A 20,692-nucleotide genomic window follows, 5' to 3' on the forward strand; every position below is an offset into this window, starting at 1 on the left:
GGTGCCTGGTGGGTAGAGACCAGACATGCTGCTAAACACCCTACAATGCCCAGGGCAGCACCAACAACAAAGAACTATCCAATTCAAAATGTCACTAACGACAAGGTCGCAAAACTGCACCAGGGCTATAGTTCTCAAAGTTCTGTCCGCAGATGAGCAGCATTCACTAGTACTAGGTTAACTTGGTGGAAATGCACATTCTCAGTCCCCACCCCATATTAACCAAATCAGAAACCCCAGGGATGGGGCTCAGCAGTCTATAATCTAACAAACTTCCCAGATGATTCTGATGTACACTTAAGTGTAAGGACCACTGCCTGCTCTAGGTATAACAGATGCTCCCCAAAAATGTAGGTAAAGAAACATACTAAATGTCATCAAAAGGATACAACCACACACACATGCAAAAAGGCCTCAACAAATAAGTTGCTAAGAAGGAAAAAGCAAAGAAAAACCTGTAGATGAAATTTTAAGTGCACACGGAACACTCACCAAGACAGACCATAAATTGGGTAATAAAAAAAAACCTGGAGGGGTTCCTGGGTGGCTCAGTCGGTTAAGCGTCCGACTTCAGCTCAGGTCATGATCTCATGGTTCATGAGTTCAAGCCCCTCGTCAAGCTCTGTGCTGATGGCTCAGAGCCTGGAGCCTGGTTCAGAGTCTGTGTCTCCTCGCTTTCTGCCCCTCCCCCGCTCATGCTTTGTCTTTCTCTCTCTCAAAAATAAATTTAAAAACCTTTTAATAATTAAAAAAAAAAAAAGGAATAAAAGGGAACCACTTAGACCTGATAAAGTGCATGTAGGAAGTATCTGCAGTTAACATCATACTTAACAGTGAACAACTGAATGCTTTCCCACTAAGATAAGGAACAAAGCAAGGATGTCCCCCCCTGCCCCGAATCACCACTACCCCCACAATCACTACTACTCTACTCAACACTCAATCACCCCTACTCTACTCAACATAGTATTGAAAGTCCCAGTCCAGGCAAGAAGGCAGGAAAAGAAAGAATGGCATAGATACTGGAAAAGAAAAACAACAAAAACAAGCAATTTATCAGTCCCTTGCAATGTATGAGCCTTACCCACATCCCACTTCAGAAAGAAATCTCTTCATTTTGGGAGGGAGAGGGAGGGAGAGAGAGGGATAGGGGAGGGGGGGGGAGAAAGGGAGAGGGAGGAAGAGAGAGGGAGAGGGGGAGGGAGGGGGGAGGGAGAGGGAGAGGGAGGGAGGGAGAGGGAGAGAGAAAGACAGGGTAAGCTGGGGAAAGGCAGAGAGAGAATCTCAAGCAGGTTCCACACTGTCAAGGTCAGAGCCAGACGTGGGGCTGAAACTCATGAACCAGGAGATCATGACCTGAGCTGAAATCAAGAGTCAGACGCTTAACCAACTTAGCCACCCATGCGCCCCCCAAGAAGTCTTTTTAAGCAAATGAGAAAACAAACCAGACTGACAAACATTATCTGCAAAAGATCCATCAGATAAAGGACTGTTATCCAAAATATATGAAGAACTAAAACTCAACATAACAACCAATTAAAATACCCCAATTAAAAAAAAAGGGGGCAAAAGACTTTGATACCTCACCAAAGATGATAATACAAAATGCAAACAAGCCTGTGAAAGATATTCCACATCATATGCTATTAGGGAACTAAAATATAAAACAAGGAGACCGCACCATACTCTTATTGCAAGCAAGGATGTAGAACAGGAACTCATTCATGCTGATGATGTACCATTTGGTTTAGTCACTTTGGAAGACAGTTTGGCAGCTTCTTATAAAGCCAAACAATACTCTTACCATTTGATCCAGCAATTGTGCTCCTTGGCATTTACTCAAGGAAGTTAAAAACTTATGTCCACACAAAAGGAGAAAATCAAAAGCTAAGAAGTATTGACAAATGATAAAAGCTGCAAACTTATGTCCACACAAAAAACCTACAAAAAGATGTTTATAGTTTTATTCATTACTGTCAAAACTCAGGAACAACCAAGATACTCTTCAGGTGAATAAATAAACTGTGGGATATCCAAACAATGGAATGTTCTTCAGTGCTAAATAGATATGTATTTATAAAATCATGAAAAGACATGAAGGAAACTTAAATGCATATTAGCAAGTCAAAACAGCCAATCTGAAGAGGCCACATACTGTATAATTCCAACAATACGACATTCTAGAAAAGGCAAAATTATGACGATCAGTGGTTGCTAGGGGTTAGGAAAGGAAGATGAATAGGCAGAGTACCTGTCATTACACATTTGTCAAAACCCACAGAATGTAAAAACACCAAGAGTGAATCTTAAAAGTACAGACTTTAGGTGATATGTGTCAGTTGAGGTCCATAAATTGTAACAAATGTACTACTATGGAGTGCAGGGGTGAGGGGGAGCAGGGGTTATGGAACCTTTACTTTCCACTCAATATAAAACTGCTCTAAAAGATAAAATTTTTTGAAAAAAGTAAAAAAAAAATGTAATAAATTCATGCTATCATTATGCTAAAAAATCATTTTGTGACAACAGGGAAATTTTGAACTGATTAAATTAAGGAATTATTCATTGGTAAGGCAGGATAATGTATTGATGTCTTTTAAAAAGGCTCCTTATTTTTTAGAGATACATGCTGAAATATTAAGGGATGAAATAATATAATACATGAGAGAGGCATCAAAATGATGAGGAAGAAGGAGGTACCTTAAGGGAAAGTATACCTGAAACAAGACTGCCTTTAAGATCAACAGTCAAAGCTGAGTACAGGATTCCTGAATGTGTAACTTATTGTTGTATCTACTCCTTTGACTTGAAATCACCCATAATTTAAAAAATTAAAAATTTAGAAAAGAAAACTATAACAGGCCTAAAACTTTACACACAGTAAAAAAAAAAAAAAAAAAAAAAAAACATTTTCAGACACACAAAAACAGATTTTGTTACCTGGCATACACAGACTACAGGAAATGTTAATGTGTTCCTCAGACAGAAGAAAATGATCCTAAATGAAGGAATAAAAATTGGAAAGGATATATACACCAGTAAATCAAAATGAAAATTGGTTGTATAAAGCACTAATAATACAGCCTTGTGTTATAAGAAAGTCAAGTCTAGCCCAGAGGTGCGTTAAATGGAGCTCAACTGTTCTAAGGTCCTTGCACTAACTGGGAAGAAGTACAAGTACTTAACAATTTAGACATTTTATAAATTAAAATGCATAAAATAATCTCTAGAATAACTACTAGAAGAATAGTAAAAAAGGCTTACATCTACCAACCTAATAAAGGGGATAAATGAAATAATACAAAAGAAAAAAAACAGTATAAAACAAACAGGAAAAATAAAAATCAAACAGAATAATGGTAAATGTAAACCAAATTTAGCAGCAATTACATTAACAGACGGTATGTTAAAAAGACAACCAGACTGGATTTAAAAACAACTTCATGTTGGGGCACGTGGGTGGCTCAGTCAGTTGAGCCTCCGACTTCAGCTCAGGTCATGATCCCGCGCTTTGTGGGTTTGAGCCCTGCGTCGGGCTCTGTGCTGCAGCTCAGACCCAGGAGCCTGCTGCGGATTCTGTGTGTGTCTGTGTGTGTCTCTATCTGCCCCCCACCCCCGCTTGCACTCCATCTCTGTCTCCCCAAAATAAATAAATATTAAAAAAAAATGTTTTTTAAACAACTTCATGTTGCTTAAAAGTGATATACCAAAACTGTAAAGAAAAAATACAAAGAATGGGTGTAACCAAAGAAAGTTACTGAGGCTATTCTAATCAACAAAACAGGCTTTAATACAAAAGCAACTAGGTCATTTCAACATGCTGAAGTGTTAAACTCACAAGATAAAGCTTTAAAAGTATAAAAGAAAAACAGACAAATCCAAAAGTAGTACAATAAGATCTCAGCACATTTACCTCAGTAACTGATAGAAAACAGGCCAAAAAAAAAAAAAAAAAAAAAAAGTTAAAAAGATTTGAACATAATTAACAAATGACCTAACTGTAACATATAGAACACTGCACTCAACAAATGCAGAATATACATCCTTTTTAAGTAAATTTATAAAATCAGACCATATACTCTGCCATAAAGCAAGTCAACATATTTCAAGTTAAACCAAGCATGTACTATGACCACATGCAAATTAAACACTACAGTGCAGGGGTGCCTGGGTGGTTCAGTCGGTTAAGCGGCCAACTTCGGCTCAGGTCATGATCTCGCGGTCTGCGAGTTCTAGCCCCGCGTCGGGCTCTGTGCTGACAGCTCAGAGCCTGGAGCCTGCTTCATATTCTGTGTCTCCCTCTCTCTGACCCTCCCCTGTTCATGCTCTGTCTCTCCCTGTCTCAAAAATAAATAAACGTTAAAAAAAAAAAATTTTTTTTAAACACTATCGTGCAATAAAATAGTACCAACAAGAGAAGTCAATAAAGTTCTGGTACAACTGTAAAAGATTTCCTAAGTGGTACCCAAAAAGATGTAACCATTAAAAAAAAAAAGGCAGGGGTGCCTGGCTGGCTCAGATGGTTAAGCACCAGACTTCAGCTTGGGTCATGATCCCACGGTCGTGGGTTCAAGCCCTGCGTTGGGCTCTGTGCTGACAGCTCTGAGCCTGGAGCCTGTTTCAGATTCTGTGTCTCCCTCTCTCTATGCCCCTCCCCTACTCATGCTCTGTCCCTGTCTCTCAAAAATAAACACTAAAAAGGAAAAGGCAAAATAAATTGAACTATCATTATCAGATAAGCAACAGAGAGAAAATACCTAAAACACCAACAATCAAGAGAGCTTGAATCCAGACTTCATACAGGACGTGTACAAATCAACAAGTCAAAACCCAATTAAAAAATTATCAAGAGACTAAAACGAGAACTCACAAAATAAAAGCTAAATGGCTAACACACAGGAAAAGGTACTTATCCTAATTAATTAACAATCAGGTAACTTCAAATTAAAACCAGTGATACACTCACAGGATGATTCAACTCAAAAGGCCAGGAAAGTGTTGTAGAGGATGTGGAATCCACATACATTACAGGTAGAAACATAAATTGGTATGTTTTGGAAAAATATTTTGAAGTAGAAGCTGAACCTATGCTTACCCTACTGACGCAACAATTTCACTTATGGTATTTTATCTAACAAATTATGTGTCCACAGGTACACCAACAGACATGTTCAAGGAAGCTCAAACCAGTATTCTTTGTTATTAGCCAAAAACATTACACAATCCAACTGTGCTTTAACTATAGAACTGTGGTATACTTAAGATATTACACACAATGACAACAAATGAACTACAGCCACATGTCATCATGGATCCCTCAATGCAGAGCAAACCCAATCACAAATAAAGATAAATTGTGTGATTTCATTTATATATAAAATTTTTATAAAGGGAGAGACAAAATCCATAATGTCAAAAGTGAGGATAGTAGTTACCTCTGGGAGGTGGTGGCTGTAAGGGATCACAAGGTGACTTCTGCGGGATTGGACCTTTGTGCTAATACATGGAACTGTACATTCATGATGGGTGCATTCTTCTGTACTATACATCAATTAAAAATAGGTATAATAGTTGATTGTGAATACCCTACACTAAGAAACAGAAAGAAATAAAAACACAGGAGACCAATTTTCCTGGGCACTCCAATTTCAAATGACTCAACTGGCCAGGAAGCTAACATAACTAACATATATACCTTGTCTGTGGTAGGTTATCTGAAAGGAACTGAAGATGAAGATGCTCTAGTTTTAGGTAGTGGACCAGATACAAGACATGGAAATCACAACAGAGATGATCACCCCAAAATAAGACATGGTGTTGCCTGTGAGCATCATATCTGGCAGAGACAGTTAAGACAGGTGATACAAAAGAGCCATAACCTCAAAAGCTTAAAGAACAGCAGTGAATAGTTCAGTTGAGCCCTTAGTAATATTTAAGGACTGGAATCCTCCTAATGTCAGTATCTGAAGGATAATCAGAGCTTTCTGGACAGACTAGATGCATGATACACAGTTGAAAAAGTATTTACATGAATCATTATTTGATTAAGCAGCAAAAATGTGCCTGGCACTATACACACATTATCTCATTCAATCCTCACAACAAAACCCCCAGAAACCAAACGAGTCCTGACAGACCCATAAAAAAACACTTTCTCTTACAGAATTCCAGCACTGTTGAAATAGGATCCTCCAATCTCATGGAACTCTTGGTTCTCAGGGGCACCTAAGGCAATTGGAGTAGGAGTTCATAGCACTTCATAGTCAAACTTGGAAAACACCATGTTAGAAATGGTGAGAGAGTTCAACTATACCTCTGGTACTAGACAAAGGGAAACTGTAGAATCTATCAATTATAATCCAGTTCTTATAAAAATAAATTGTAAATTTTGAACCAATATCAAACAACTGAGACATCAGAACCACTATGAACCCAATTAGAAGACTAATGTAATATTATAGAAGACTGAAGTGACTATTCTGAGTAAATTATCCAAAGCTTGGAATAAACTAGCAAAAACCAAGGAATTAACAATTCAATTCAGCTGCCTGCCATTCCATTTAAAACAAAAGTGAATAAACCTTACTTTTAATTGTACCATTTCAAATAGATATGATATGCTTTTCCAATACTCTATGCTCTATTTTAGAAAACTTTAATCCAAATATGATCAATGTAAACAATGTTATGTTTTTATAGAAAGGCCCAAACTCGGCATACTTCAGATTTCCTTAAACTCTTATTCTGAACCATTTAGGTAGAGGGAAATAGTTTCAGCTTATAGTGGCTTCAAAATTTCCAAAAACATTTCTAACATTTGAACTTTTACCTCCATGTCTGTTTTATTTATTATATCACACTTTTACTGAACAAGAGAAAATCAGAGACTAAACACTATTGACAGAAAAAAAGGGGGGGGAGGGCGCCTGGGTGGCTCAGTCGGTTAAGCGTCCGACTTCAGCTCAGATCATGTTCTCATGGCTCAGGTCATGTTCTCATGGTTCGTGAGCTCAAGCGCCATGTTGGGCTCTATGCTGACAGCTTGGAGCCTGGAGCCTGCTTGGGATTCTGTGTCTCCCTCTCCCTCAGCCCCTCCCCCACTTGTGCTCAGTCTCTGTCTCTGTCTCTCTCACAAAAATAAACATTAAAAAAAAGAAGAAAAAAAATAGCAATCTTGAAAATTGTCAAAGCTGTTTTAGACAGTCCACAGATATTATTCCTCTGCAGCAACATAAAACTTATGCAACAAATTATATAAAATGTTTCCATCTACCTAGGGAAGAATCTTAACCATAAAGGAAAGATTTTTGTAATTTCCTTTAGTTATTTCTAAACTAGATAGATAGATATTCCTATTTTTGTCCTTAGGCCCACGTGGTAACCACTAACTTGAAATGAAAAATATATGCTAGAATAGGCCTCTAAGGATCCATATTTCCTGTAAGTTTTCTATTCTATTCTTGCACTGACAACCTACAGTAATAACCAATGGGCCAAAGAGTTGAAAACCTGAAGTACTAGACATTTTCCCAATAACCAGTAGAATCAAAATCAAGTAAGTAATTTAAGTTAATGGTTTGAAATCAACCCAGCATGTACAAAACAGTCGGGAGCCACTTCTCTCAACATCATCCAAAGACAGATGTTATCGATTATCCAGCTAACCGAAGTTTACCCCTGTGTGATCACCAAAATTATTTTACATTCTACTGAATATAATGAAACTTTTTGATAGTGCTGAGTTACTGCTGCATATATCAATTGCTGTTCTGCAATACAGTGATACTGTTCCAGATTCACTCTTAAGGTGTCCTGTATCTCCTTTTTTACCAGGCTGTCAGTTTACCTCCTCTTCCCTCTAAATTTACTATTTTTAAGGGGAGCAAGAGGCAAATAGGTAATCAAGAATTAGAAACCCATATAAAATAGAATGCTGAGATAATCTGAAATGAAAATGTATGCTTTAGTATATCAACTTTTATGAGAACAATCTCAGCTGTTCAGGGCCCACTTCACTTGATTCCCTGTTCTTGACTGACTGGAGGAAGAAAATCTCTCTCTCTCTCTCTCTCTCTCTCTCTCTCTCTCTCTCTCTCACACACACACACACACACACACACACACACACACACACACACTTGCAGTGAGGGGAGGGAACAAACTGGTAAGAAACAAAGGAGGAAGAAAATCTCTCTCTCTCTCTCTCTCTCTCTCTCTCTCTCTCTCTCTCTCACACACACACACACACACACACACACACACACACACACACACACACACACTTGCAGTGAGGGGAGGGAACAAACTGGTAAGAAACAAAGAATGTTTTTGAAACATATAGACCTGAATTCAAATCTTGGTTTTGCCACTTACAAGTTGTTACCTTGAGGACACTCTGACCTGAGGTTTCCTTATCAGTAAAATGGAGGTAATATTTATTCTGCAGGGTTGACGGGAGAATTAAGAGATATATGTAAAATGCCTGGGGGCAGAGTACTCACACGCACTCTACATTCTAACCCAATTATGTGAGTATAAACTGAATTATAACCATTTAAAATTAAGTTAATCTGATTTTAAGTTGGCTAAAAGAAAAACTATCATCCTTTACAAATATCCCACAATCGAACCTTGCCTTTTATGGGGGGGGGGGGGGGGCAGGGGGCAAGTAGAAACACTTTGCAACCTTTACAAAGAAACTCTGAATACTAAAACATACATATTAATTGTATTTCTTGCAGAACCACATATTAATAGCGTTCAGCAAGAATTTTCTAGTTATCTAATAATATACTGCATTCAAACATTTGCTATTTGTTTTCTAAGTCACCAAGTCTTTCAATCAGTTCCTCATTCAATATTGCTAAGATCTCTTGAAAAAACTCCATATTCAATAAATCATCTTATGTAATAGCTCATCTAGTTATCTCTCCAAATACCTGATGTCTGTCTGAGTAACCTTGTTAGTATTCTCATTAAAAAACATTGCATAAATCTTACACAAAGATGTCAAGTATGAGAAATAACGAGAGACACAGACAACTACATAGGAAAAGGGCACCTTCTTATAAAATTGAGCACTCAGCCATAAATATGATACATTATCCATAAAATACACATAAAATATTTTTACATAAAATACATAAAATATTTTTAAGAGTTTCTATGATTTAAATCTGACAAAGAATATCAAACTAAATGTTCGACTATTCACATGCTAGGATACTATTAAAGCTTCCTTCTACTGTAAAAAATTAAGACTCCATTCACTAGCTAACAAAAGGGTGAAGGAGGAATGAAACCAATACAAGTAGAGCATGTAACTCTGAGCCAGGTACTTTATACATATTATCTCATGAAACCCTCCAAACAATCTAGTGAAGCAAGTATTATATCACATGTTAAAAATGTTGCCAATGATGTGGATGGAACTGGAGGGTATTATGCTAAGTGAAATTAGTCAGTCAGAGAAAGACAAAAATCATGACTTCACTCATATGAGGACTTTAAGAGACAAAACAGATGAGCATAAGGGAAGGGTAACAAAAATAATATAAAAACAGGGAGGGGGACAGAACAAAAGAGACTCATAAATATGGAGAACAAACTGAGGGTTACTGGACGGGTTGTAGGAGGGGGGATGGGCTAAATGGGTAAGGGGCATTAAGGAATCTACTGAAATCATTGCTTCGCTATATACTACCTAATTTGGATGTAAATTTTAAAAAATAAAAAATAAAGTTAAATAAAAAAAAAAATGTTGCCAATGAGGCTCAAAGGTAAAAGTACCTTCCTCAAAGATCTCTCCAATTCCAGAGTCCATGTTCTCTCCAAACTGCAGACCACATTTCAATATACTTACATTAATATGCCAATATACATTTCCCCCTTTCTCAAAATACTAACAAAACTTTTATGAATAAATAAATAAATAATAGTGGAATAAGTTAGTTCCACATATGCCAATATGGAAAGACAACAAACAAGTGAAGACAGTAAAGTGTGGGTAACGATCCATCTGCCTAACAAGAATAAATAGAATATTATATATGAGTACACAGATAAATACTTTTCTAGGCAGAATCTCCAAGAGTTTAAAAGCTATGAAATTTTTTATCAAATCCATTACACCCAAGTCTAGAATCTATAGCAGCTGCTTAACCAGTAAGTAAGTAAACCAAGCAGTCTATGTTGTCATATCTAGAAGACATCAAACTAGCTCATAATAGCAAAATCTGCCTGGAAAAAACAGAGTTCAGATCTTCTGGGGTAATGAAAATATTCTGCAAATCAAAGGAACACACATATACACATTATGATACCTATAATGAATGGAACATTCTGTATGCTAACCCAAAACTTTTTGCATCAAACAGATTTACAGATGATATCAACTTTAGTCCCTAAAAAAATTCCAATCCGAATTTAATGAAAAATATTTTTAAATAGTGGAAGCTGTTCTCACAGAAAAAACTGAAATAATGCCATTAGACATTTAATTACACTAAAAATAAACATCACGTTTTTGTAAGCAAATCACAGTTAAAAATATCCTCAAATAAGTACAAAATATTGCAAATAAATCTTTAAAACACTATTTGCTCACTCAATAAATACCAGTATTACTCAGTATGTGCCAAGCACCATGGGATTAGGAGGTAAGCAAGACAGCCCCTACCCCTGCAAATTCAGTATGGGATAGGGAGGATAAAGTCCATATAATCACAAAATGGTATCACAAATAATTGGTAAGTTTGATTGGTAAGTCCAATCAAACTCTGATAAACTGGTAAATCCAATCAAACTCTGATAAACATTTAAATAAATTTTAATCATTGTATTGTACACCTGAAACCAATAATATGTTAGCTAAACTGTGTAATAACTAACTGGAATTTAAATAAAACCTTTTTAAAATATAAATAAATAAACTTTAAGGCTCTAAATCCAGCCAGAGAAAAGTCAAGGCAGCCTGGAGTAGTGGTTAGGTGTGAGCTCCAAAGTTAGTCACTGGGTTTGAATCTAGGCTCCACTATTTAATAGGTAAATGAATTTGATCACATCAACCTGAGTCTGTTTCTTCATTTTAAAAAAGGGGGAGGGGGTAAATAATACTTTCATCATAAAGTTGTGAAACTTGGGGCTCCTGCGTGGCTCAGTGGGTTAAGAGCCTGACTTTTGATTTCAGCTCAGGTCACAATCTCACAGTTCGTGATATGAAGTCCCATATCGGGCTCCAAACTGACACTTCAGAGCCTGATTGGGATCCCGTCTTTCTGTCCCTCCCCTGCTCGGGTGTGCACAGGCACCTGTACTCTCTCTCAAAATAAATAAATCAACATTTAAAAAATAAATAAAATAAAGTTGTGAAACTTAAAAAAAAAAAAAAAAAGGTACTGTATTACACCTTGATAAGCCTAGAATAAATACTAGCTATTATGTTACTATCATTAGCAGCATTGTTAAAGGCCCAGAGAGGCAAAGAGCTAGTGAGTGATATTTGGGGTAAGAAAGACATACAGATGGCTGAAATGCAGTGAATAATAGAGAAGAGATTGGTAGGGAGCAAAACATGAAGACTCCATTAGCTGTGCTATGTGATTCAGAAGTCTGTAGCCACATGTGGCTAGTCCAAATTGAGATGTGTTGTAAGTATAAAATACACACCAAATTTTGAAGACTTAGTATGAAAAAAAGGTAAAATATCTCATTTTTAAAGTCTATTTACATGTTGAAATGATATTTAGGATATACTGGATTAAACAAAACATATTATTAAAATTACAATACCCAAAAGGTAGACCAATGCAAGTGTCCATCAACCGATGAATGGATACACAAAACGTGGCAAGTACATACAATACAGTGTTATTCAGCCTTAAAAAGGAAGGAAATTCTAACATCTGCTACAACAGTGATGAAACTTGAGAACTTTATACAAAGTGAAGTAAGTCTTAAAAGGACAAATACTTATGATTCCACTTTTATGAGATACCTAGAGTAGTCAAATTCAGAGACAGAAAGTAGGATGCTTGTTGCCAGGGGCTGGTGGGAGGGGAATGGGTAGTTATTGTTGAATAATATAAAGTTATTGTTTAATAAATAAGGTACAGTTTTGCAAGATGAAAAGAATTCTGTAGACGGATGGTGGTAATGGTTGTACAAAACTTAAAAATGGTTGAGTGTATTTAAGGGGTGCCTGGGTGGCTCAGTCAGTTGAGCATCCAACTTCACCTCAGGTCATGATCTCATGGCTCATGAGTTTGAGCCCCACATTGGGCTCTGAGACAGCTCAGAGCCTGGAGCCTGCTTCCCATTCAGTGTCTCATTCTTCTCTCTGCCCCTCCCCCACACATAGGGGTGCGTGCGCGCTCTCTCTCTCCCTTCCTCCCTCAAAAATGGACGTTAAGAAAACATATTTAAAAAATGGTTAAGTGTATTTTAACCACAATAAAAAAATTTTTCACTATTCTTTTAAGTGACTACGAAAAATTTAAGTTACATGAGGCTTACATTAAATTTCTACTAAACAACACTAAAGCCATGGTAATATTTTCTAGTGAGAAAGGTTTTGAGCACTAACATGACAAGATCTAGAATAGAAGCCCTAATGCCTTAAGGCAGAAGTCAGCAAACTTTCTGTAGAGGGCTAGAGAATAAATATTTTCAGTTCTGTGGATCATATGGTCACTCTGAAAGCAATCATAAATAATAACATAAGTAAATGGACATGAAGGCCCAGTATAGTTGCGCCTCCAATTATATATAGAGATACCTTAAAGCACCATATAGACACTTTAAGGCAGGTATCCATATAACTTAAGGTTATCTATCCACTATAATCAATAGCTCCTACCAGCTCAGACTGCTAAGTTTTCAGGAATTTTGAGAGCCAGTTTTAATATTGGTAGCTTAATTTCTGACAGGGTAAGAGTATTTACACCGTGATAATCGGCAAACACTACAATTCAGTGCTGACTTTCCTGAAGAAGTGGTTGACAAACATTTACCAGCACACCACTGACTGTACTAACTTCTTTCCTATGCATTTAAAATTGTATTACTTGTGAACAATCTTTGAGAAAAATGGATAATCACACGACAGTCACTCTGTGTTCTGTGGTTCAGATGGAGATGATCAGCTGAGAAAAGCTATTGTAGAATTACGTTCCAGCAACCAGAAACAAGTGGAACATTCTGAAGCACTCAAGAGTTGTGCTTGGAAAGTGGTAACCTAAGAGAAGAGCAGTTTAAGACAAAGCTGTGAGAAGGGCAGGAAGCCATGAGGTTATGTGCATAATGGTCTAGATTCATTTGTAAACAAATATTTACTGAGCCCAAACTATGTGCTAGGCTTTGATAACAATGATGAACAATCACACATTGTCTTTAGTTTTAGAAACAAGCATTAATCAAATAATCACATAAATACTAAATTTTGATGAATTACGATCAAAAAACAGAGTGCTGTGAAAAAATACAACAGGGAATACCAATCTAGTCTAGACAATCAAGGATACTTCTCTGAGAAAGTGATCTTTGCATGGAAATTAAGGGATGAGTGGGAAGAGGCAGAGTAGGAGGCATTCCAGGTAGCAAGAACAAACTGCAAAGTCCTGAGGCAGGGAAAAATGTGTAACAACACGGTCAAGGAACTAAAAAGTCGGTATGACAAGAGTCAAGCTACCAAGGAGGAAACAACACATCAGAATGGAGAGGTAGGTAGAACTCAGATGTTGCTGACAGCTGTGGAAGAGCAAAATCCCCACCTGACCATTTCCTACCAACTCTGGGTCAATGAAGAGTATAAGATCAGGGGTGTGCTCTCCTGGCAGGAGAGCACATAGGGCCTCAAGGCCATGTTATGAAAGTCTAAGATCAATGGGGAGCCATTAGTTTCAAGTAGAGGGTAACATGATCTGATTAATGTTTTTTTCAGAGACTGCTGTAGGAGTGAATGAATGTCTGGGAGGGAGCAGCCAGAGAAGTTGGGAGACTCACCAACAAGCTACTGTAAGTTTCTAGGCAAGAGGAAATGACAATTTAGTGGAGTCAATCCTCAATGTTGTAAGTACCTATTTAATCTATTAGATGCTCTCCTTATAACGATTTTTGGTTTAGGATATACCACTTTGTAAATTCGAAACCTGAGTTTTTGTTTATGCAGGTTATATCTACTGATGTTTGCTATATTAAAAATTAAAACTGAGGCATCTTTAAATATTCATTTAAAAATAATAAATTCATTACATGTCAATATAAATAACATTCTTATAAAAAGTAACTATATTTCCCCAGTGTGAAGAGTAGCATAGTTTTAAATTTTTGCAGATTACTTTAGTCTCATAACAGAAGACAACTGGATTTTCACATCTGTTGCAATATCCCACATCTTACAGCTTCTGAAAAAGTGTTGTTGATTTTTGAGAGAATTAGAATGAGAAATACAAATAACAGAAATCTTATGAAAACAGTTTTGATCTCATGGTCCTCTTAGAAGGGTATTGGGGACCCCCCCAGACCACACTGAGAACTGCTGTTTGCACAATAGGAAGCCAAATAATCACGATGAGATACCACTTCACAGCCAACTAGGATGGTGATAATCAAAGACAGACAATAATAAATGTTACAGGGAATGGAATCCTCATGCATAGCTGGTGGAAATATAAAATGGTACGGCCACTTTGGAAAATAGTCTGGCAGTTCCTCAAAAAGTTAAACATAGACCTACAACATGACCCAGCAGTTCCACTCATAGGTACACACTCAACAAAAACAGATGTCCACACAAAATCTTCTGAGTTATTCACAGAGCATTATTTAGAATAGTCAAAAAGAAGAACAACCCAAATGTTCATTAACTGATGAATGGAGAAATAAAATGTGATATATGCCCACACAGTGGAATATTATTCAGCAATAAAAAGGGAGAACTAATAAATGCTTTAACATGAAGGAACCTTGAAAACATTATGTTAAGTGATAGAAGCCAGGCACAGGTTTTCAAAATCTGCTGTATTTTAACACTTCCAGCACATTCCAAATCAGTTCAACCATATTTTAAGCATTCAACAGCCAGATGGGCTGGTAGTACCAAAGTGGACAGCACAGTTCTGGACCCATCATAAAGTATAATGTTCAATGTTTATAATAATGACCCTGATACACTGCAATTTCCCTTAGCAAGGTAAGGCTCAATTATATGCAATACAATATTTATGTTACACTGATAGTTTTCTAAAAGTTTCAAGTGATGAAAAAAATTAACTTTATTTTGAGAGAGAGAGAGAGCACGCATGCAGCCGCACGTGAGCAGGGTAAGGTCAGAGACAGGAAGAGAGAGAATTCCAAGCAGGCTCTGTGCTGTCAGTGCAGAGCCCAATGTGGGGCTCGATCTCATGAACCGTGAAATCACAACCTGAGCCAAAATCAAGAGTCAGACGCTTAACCACTGAGCCACCCGGGTGCCCTGAAAATGTTTTCTAAAACTTGAATATAGGCTGCCTGAATATTTCAGGTAACTGTATTTCACCATCTTACACTATAACCTAGAGAGCTTACAGAATCCCAGAACAAGCTAGTTAGATGTTCCCTGGAAGCTCCTGTCCATTCTCTGCACTAATTTTAATGACTCATTGACACACACACACACACACACACACACACACACACACACACGTGCGTGCACCCCCGACCCCCATTCTGGACTTCATCTCACTTGTTGACATTTGGAGGTCCTCAAACTATTTCCGATAGCAGAAAATGAATAATTAACAGAATAATAATCTCATACACAGGGACTTTGTGCCACTACACACTTAAACTATTTTTTTTATCTACTTATGTAAACCCCTATTAACAAAACCACCTTGAAACACACAGGTAAGTTCACATTCTAACTACCTTTAGTTAGAAATTTAAACATTACTCAACTGACTGCTCGCTGAAAAGTAAATGTCCCTTTAATTTTAAAAAAGTGTTGTTATCAACCCCAAACAAGTAATATTAAATACCAACTGTATTAAGGTATCCTGTTTCTGCCTGTTGGTTATACACACTCAAACAGAACCTGAGGGCGAAACAGGAAAATTAGTTACTACCTGACAACATATTTTACAACTGACCCAGAAAGCTTAGTTTTATCCAATTATTAGAACATTCATATGAATACCATTTCAGCATAATGAACTAACAGAATTTACATTACACAGAAACACTTACTGAAAAAGATTCCAAATTGTAAAATATGGAATTTGCCTGACAGAAAACCTATGCCTTCAATGCTCTCCTTTTAGAATTCTATCTTTATCTCTAAGATTAAATTTTTCAGTTTGAAATATTTCCCAATTTTTTACTGAACATGGAATCTTAGTATCATCAAATATATTTTAATGACAAATTTTAATCTGTAACATATAGTTTAAATCTATTAAACCCTCTAAGAAAAATTTAAGGTACAAAATGACATACTTTATTGTGCTTCAAGTAGAATTTTACAAATCATCTGAAAACTGCTTTTCTTATACTCACATATTTTCTTGTGTTTTCCTTAACACATATAGTTAGACCCCACAAGACAGTTCAACTTGTCTTCAGGTTCTTGATGCAGTGTCACGTGTTTTTTATCATGTTTTCTGCTTCAATATAAAGCATTTTTCAGAATAAAAATTCCACTGCCATCAGAATAAGTTGCTTTGGAAAAGCTTTCATTTTATCAAAATTTTACTTTGGTGACAGAATAGAAAAATTAAAATTTCCACAGAATTTGGAGCACCTGGGTGGCTCGGTAGGTTAAGCATCCGACTTGGGTTCAGATCATGATCTCACAGCTCGTGAGTTCAAGCCACCCGTCAGGCTCTGTGCTGACAGCTGAGCCTGGAGCCCACTTCAGATTCTCTGTCTCCCTCTCTCTCTGCCCCTCCCTGCTCATGGCTCTGTCTCTCTGTCCTTCAAAATAAATAAACATTAAAAAAAATTTTTTAATAAATAAAATATCCACAGAATTTAAAATTCTAACTTCACCATCACAAGATGTAAAAACAATCCTACAGACAGAACATCATCAAAAGACTTAAATGATTTTTTCTATTTATAAAATACTGATTTTTTTCTTAGCTTATACAATAAAATGCTGAAAGCAGGTAGGAAGGTAGAAACCTGAACTAGGAATCCTAGAAAGAAGACCCCAGGGCTTCAAAATATAATATGGCTACACACACACTAGAAAAGCTAAAATGAAAAAGACTGACACTATCAAATGCTGGCAGGGATGTGGAGCAACAGGAACTCCCAAGCACCTTTGGTGGAACTGTAAGTTGATAGAAGCTCTTTTTAAAAACATGGCTGCTTATAAATCTAAAGCTACAACTATCCTATCACCCAGTCATTGCACTTCTAAGTATTTTACAAGAGAAAAAGCATCTGTCCAACAACAAAAATTGTACATGGGTGTTCACAGCAACCAACCACAAGCAACCCAGGTAGTCCTCAACAAGAGACTGCAGAAATTATGATGTATTCATACAGTGGAAAACAAAGCAATAAAAAGAAATTGAAAGCACACACAAGAATTAATCTCAAAACATTATGCTGACTGAAAAAATCTTCTGTGAAGTTGCAGAACAGGGAAAACTAATGCCAAAAAAAATCAAAACAGTGGTGGATGGAGGGGAGTGACTGAAGGGACTGGCAAAGAGCAAGAAGGAAATTTCTAGTCAATTATAAAGTTCTACATCTTGAGAATTATAAAGTTCTACAGCTTTGAATGACACAGGTGTATGTATGTGTGAAAAGCATTTAATGATATTTGCAACTTACTCTGAAATGCATCCAAAAAATAAAAGTGACTATTAAATGATTAGTTGTGTGATAGAGCAAATACAGCAAAATATCAACTGCAGGTGACGAACATCAGGAATGTTCACTGTACAATTCTTTCAACTTTCCTGTATGTTGGAAAATACAAAAATGTTAAGGGAAATTTTTATAGAATACAAAAAAAAATGGTGATTCAGAGTAGGTGATAAAAGTTTCTCACTTGATGACACAGTCTATTTACTGCTTTACAAAACACACCACCTTTCAGAACTATATAAACCAATATCCCAATCGTTCACTGGGGGGTAGGGGAGGGGACTTATAGGCACATTTCAGGAACTGGTTCCTCAGAACCTGTTCACATTATCTGAGATGATCAGGGATCCATTTGACAATTATGGGAAATATTCTGAGATGTATATTCAACAAAAAGCTAAAACAAATTTGTTGGAATTCTTCAAGATTCTTAATTAAACAGCAAAGTTTGTATACCTTAACAGATTTTACGTAGTAAATTATTTGGTGATATTCTCTATTAACTCCAATTTTGTTCTTTTATTCGATTGTAACTGCTAGTATCTGCAAAACGTGGTATCATCCCTCTAAAAGCAAACAAAAACCTTCCCAACGACTAGCACCTAAAGGATGATAGATAAATATACTAAAAAGAAAACAGCAAGTCATCAATGAAAGTCATCCACCTTTCTCCTCAAACCTAGTACTATTAAGATGTGAGACTGAAAGCGATTTCTACGTCACGGTTAATTTTTTTCTTGAAGATTGAAAGGTAGCAATTGCAGCAATCAAAACGCAAAACTAAAGGTACACGTGCTCCCCACCCCAAAATCTGCCTAAACCCGCAGGCAGGTAAAACAATGAGCACTCCACCCCCACCCCCTTTTTTTTTTTTTTTTTTTTAAATTCATGAGACAAAACCGCAGAGGAGGCTAGAGCGAACCCTCGCCCTAGCCCAGCCTCCACCCCGCCCGGAGCCCGGCGGTGGTCCCTTTCCTTTGTGAGGAGCCGGAGGGAGGCGGCGGGGGGCGGGGAGCTGGGGGAGGAGGCTGGTGGTCGGTGGACGCTAGAGCAGGAGGAGGGCGCGGAGGGAAGCGGCGTCGGCGCGTCCCACAAACAGGCCGCGGGGCCCCGCCACAAGCCTCTGCGGTGTCCCAAGAAGCACACCCAGACACTTGGGTGTGATCTAATTCGGGAAGACACCCGCGAGAGGGGCCGAGCGCACCTCGGGGGGACGATCCCCTCCCAGGCCCTTCCGAAACCGTCTCCTCCCGCCGCGGGCGGAGGTCCTGCCGCCACCCCCACCCGGGCCCGAGGCCAGGGCGGCCCTCACCTGCTGGACGGAGCTATTCTCGGGCACGGCGAACTCCTCCTTCTCCTTCGGGGTCTTCACGGTGACTTTCATGATCTTGGGCTCCGCGGAGGCAGCGGCCGCGGGGGCGCCGGCACCTTCGGCCGCGGCGGCGCTGTCCTGGGAGCTCGGAGGGCCGCCGCTTTCACCACTCTCGGCCATGGCGGCGGCGGCGGTGACTCAGGCGCGCAGGAGGGAGCGGGCGAGCGAGGGGGAGCCAGCAGACGGCAGAGCCGGCCGGCCCGGGCAGTGGAGAATGCTGGGCACGCCGCCTCAGTGACAACGGGTGCAGGGCCGCCCTGGCAGGCGAGGGGCCGCGGAGCTCGGTGTGGGCTCCGGCGCAGGCCCGGGTCGGGCGCTCGGCAGCCGCCGTGTGTTCAGACGCCGCTCGGTCGCAGCGACATCCGCAGCCGCCGCCGCTCTTCCTCCTCCCCGCCCCTCCCCCCACGTCCCTCGGCCGGCGCCGCGCGGGGCACGCCGGGTAACTCAGCTGGCGGCGTCGCCGAGTCATGCCCGGCCGGCCCTGCTTCCAGCTCCGGCTGCTTTACTTTCCCTCTCCCGCTCCATTGCTCAGACGGTGGGCGCAGCCAGAATGGAGGATTAAAAGCAAAGCGGGGTGGGAGAAGTCAGTTCTTTCATTTCATTCCCTTCGCCAAAAAAATTAGGTAGGGGGTTCTGGGAAGCACTGTAACGGCGCGCTGTGATGACCTCACGACTAGCGAAATTACTAGAAAGGGGGCTCGACCACTGGGCGCTGCAGCCGCGGGTGCGCCTGCGCGCTGGTGGTCCAGGTCGTGTCCCCCGCCCCCTTCATACCCCGCGGTGGCCATGCCCAGCCCCTCCCCGCGGTGGCCATGCCCAGCCCCTCCCCGCGGCGTCACGCTCGCCTCACCAGTGCGCGCTGCCGGTACCTCGACGGGTGGGGAGTGAAAATGCAGGCGAGGTGTGCTGTTACTTCACATCTTTCCATTTGCCTACTTGTAGGATTTAAAATGCTTGATCTTACTGCCCCGTGCGCGGGAGTTGGAAGCTGAGTTAATGGAAGAATGATCCTCTTCATAACGAAAGGGAAAATGGAGTAGAAGCCGTAGCCACCCTGCGCAATCCTGCGGAGTCATTGCCCCACCGCCAGGGCGTCCCGCCCTCGGGTCAGCCCGGTTTGGTCTGGCGATCAGGCCACCTCTGTTGACAGTGGCCTCTCCTGACAGCCCTGCGCGAGCGCCCCAAATTCTCTGTAAACACCAGCCCTCAAAAGATGCGGGACAGAAACAGGATGGTGCCCCCGGACTGCCCATCCAACTGGGGCAGTTTAATGTAGCCGAGATGTTCAATTTATAGTCTATCAAATTAGATTAACTGCTGCAGTTCCGACTCTGGTTGTCAGTAAAAGCAGTTGGGAAATTGTTTTCAGCATGGTATGGGTACAAATAAGAAATATGTTTATTATTTTTACCGGGAGAATTCTGATTTTGAAATGATGTCATCATTTGTCTTTAAAGATGACTT

At 39.3% G+C, this 20,692-nt stretch overlaps 1 protein-coding gene across 2 annotated transcripts in view; it reads right to left on the reverse strand.

Moving 5' to 3' along the window:
- The window catches only part of UBQLN1 (ubiquilin 1), a 45,289-nt gene extending 25,372 nt beyond the window's left edge, over positions 1 to 19,917 (reverse strand). For both annotated transcript variants that reach the window (XM_011288267.3, XM_011288266.3), the window contains exon 1: positions 19,169 to 19,917. In XM_011288267.3, coding sequence (XP_011286569.1) covers positions 19,169 to 19,348 — 180 coding nt within the window. In that variant the 5' untranslated portion in view covers positions 19,349 to 19,917. The remainder of the gene's footprint in view (positions 1 to 19,168) is intronic.
- Positions 19,918 to 20,692: the final 775 nt, after the last annotated feature.

This window comes from Felis catus, chromosome D4 (assembly GCF_018350175.1).
Source record: "Felis catus isolate Fca126 chromosome D4, F.catus_Fca126_mat1.0, whole genome shotgun sequence".
NCBI classification, from domain to species: Eukaryota; Metazoa; Chordata; class Mammalia; order Carnivora; family Felidae; genus Felis; species Felis catus.